At 50.8% G+C, this 2,460-nt stretch overlaps 1 protein-coding gene across 1 annotated transcript; it reads left to right on the top strand.

Annotated features, from left to right (window-relative positions):
* Positions 1–100: 100 nt before the first annotated feature.
* On the top strand, positions 101–2,460 carry EI90DRAFT_3144460 (cyclin-like protein; the record flags this gene model as incomplete). Its single annotated transcript, XM_039065146.1, has 8 exons — positions 101–145; positions 327–504; positions 570–629; positions 685–890; positions 941–1,433; positions 1,488–1,549; positions 1,655–1,928; positions 2,078–2,460. 8 exons carry the CDS (start codon positions 101–103, stop codon positions 2,458–2,460), a joined length of 1,701 nt encoding a protein of 566 aa, XP_038919833.1.

Raw genomic sequence — 2,460 nt, 5'->3', positions numbered from 1 at the left:
TCTCCAAAGGGAAATTGGTTTGTGTTGGGAACCGTTCTATGTACATGTGAGTACTGTCGATCAATTCTGCATTCCCAATGTGTGTCATGGGAGGTTGGTTATGCTTTACGGAACATACGCGGATGATCAGTCTGAGATGCGCGAGGTCAGACAGATTTGCAGGCGTGCGGCGGACGGCTAAGACCTGGTGCTGATTCAATTTGAATTGCTCCCACGGAATCGATCGCGGATCCTTCCGAAAAATCTCACTCACTTAGCACCTCAACCCAGTATGGTAAATAGTCGAAACCCAGCCCAGGTACACTTAACCCTACTGCATTTTATAGGCGCCATGCCCAGTCTGCCAGGGTACGGAGACGGTCTTCAATAATGCGGGTGGAGATACGATCTGCTCTACATGTGGGAATGTTTTGGAAGAGAACGCTATGGTAAATGAGCTCACGTTTGGCGAGACTAGCAGCGGTGCTGCTATCGCTAATGGGACTTTCGTCCCCCAAGGGTCAAGTAAGTCATTCCGTCATTTCCTTCGGGCTGAGGCTATAATACCCGTGTTTCTTCTGTGTCCCAAGCTGGCGCCAATACTAGAGGAAGAGGAGGATCCGAAACTAAGGATTTTGCCATCCGAAACGGTGCGGTTCGTGCCATCTTGCTCTCTCTCTTCGTCGCTTACCTTCGCATACCCAGGGAAGCGAGTCATTCGTAACGTTGCCAATGCGCTGAATTTGGGTGACGCGGTGATTATACCCGCAGAGAAGTATTACAATTTGGCAGTACAGAGCAACTTCATCAAGGGCCGACGGAGTACTCATGTGGCTGCTGTATGCCTGTATTGTGCATGTCGTATAAAAAACATGTCCAAGATGCTGATCGACTTCTCCGATTCGCTCGGGGTAAGGTATTGGTACTCCCGGTTTACCGTAGTCACTCACGTCTACTGTAGGTGGACGTATTCACGTTGGGAGCAACATACACGCGCTTCGTTCGACAATTTATGGTTCGTCTGCCACCTATAGACCCTGGGCATTTTATTATCCGGTTTGCGCAAATGCTCGCGTTTGGTGATGAAACTCCGCAAGTCGCCAGAGATGCGCTTCGCCTCGTGTCACGGTACAATACCGATTGGCTTCAGACAGGTCGCCGTCCGTCCGGGATATGTGGCGCGTGTCTATTGCTGGCGGCCCGCATGAATAATTTCCGACGTTCGGTCACCGAGGTGGTCCAGGTTGTCAAAATCGCAGAGTGTACCCTCAACAAGCGCCTACAGGAGTTCAAGAGCACCCCTTCGGGCGATCTGTCTGTGCATGATTTTAGGAATATGTGGCTGGAGCAGGAGAATGATCCTCCTGCGTTCACGCGCGGGAAGGAGAAGCGGTTGCACACCGAGATCGAGGATGGATGTAATGTGGAGTCGTCTCAGGGAAGCGCAGACTCTCGTAAGCGACCAAGAACTGAGCCTGCTGGTACTCCCGCACCTGAACCACCCGGAGGGAATCGCAGTGACACACCAATCAATGTCTCCAACCCAAACGTACCTTTTGAGAATGGCGTTGTACCTTTCGGCCCAGAAACATTGGACGACGGAGAGGTATCGCGCAGCAAATCTCTAGAACGGGAACTCCAAGAACGTGTTGAAGACTCATATGCAGGTGTTAAGGGCATCTCACGGGAGGAAGGCGAAGCGCTCGCTGATCAAGTCATTGCTCAACTCGAAGTCGGCACGGCTTTTGCACGAGAGTTAGAGGAATCTCGGAGAGCAGAGGGCTTGGAATCTGAGCCAACAACTGAACCAACTGAAGCGGATGGCGAATGGAACGATCCGGAAATCGATGATGACGAGATCGAGATGTATCTCGCAAGCCCCGATGATATAGTTTGCAAGGAGAAAGTGTGGGTTGAGCGGAACTTTGACTGGATGGAGGCGACCGCTGGTAAATGTCCCTAATTACCACTCTGGGATTGTGAGACTACGGTTGACTTTGGATCATTCAGCTAAGGGCATCGAGGATGAGCTGACAGGAGTTAAAGAGCGTCGGAAGGTTTGTTCTGCCTGGTAATGACAAGCGTGCTGTACTTACAGTGATCGAATCTCAGAGGTCTAAGCCTGCAAAACCCCGAGATTCCAGCACACCGATGGGGGAGAACGCTGCCCACTCCGCCAGGAATATGTTGAGCGCTCAAAAGAACAAATTTTCCAAACGCATCAACTACTCAAATCTGGATAACCTTCTCTGTGGCAATTCCTACCTTCACGGAAAAGAGAACAAGTCCAGATTTGGACAGCGGAACAAATCTTCGTTGCTTGATCCGCCTGCACCAAGTCAGGATGATGAGAAGGAAGAGGATAAAGAAGAGGACGAGACATTCGACCTCGACAAACTCCGCGCCTTTAGTCATGACGACCCTTACGATATGGGTGACGATTACTATTACGATGATGGCGGCTTCCAGGAGGAAGTATGA

This window comes from Cantharellus anzutake (genome assembly GCF_015039405.1).
Source record: "Cantharellus anzutake strain C23 chromosome Unknown EI90scaffold_9, whole genome shotgun sequence".
In the NCBI taxonomy this organism is placed as follows: domain Eukaryota; kingdom Fungi; phylum Basidiomycota; class Agaricomycetes; order Cantharellales; family Hydnaceae; genus Cantharellus; species Cantharellus anzutake.
The sequence above is the reverse complement of the archived record's forward strand: the minus strand, read 5'-3'. Positions and strand labels throughout refer to the sequence as shown.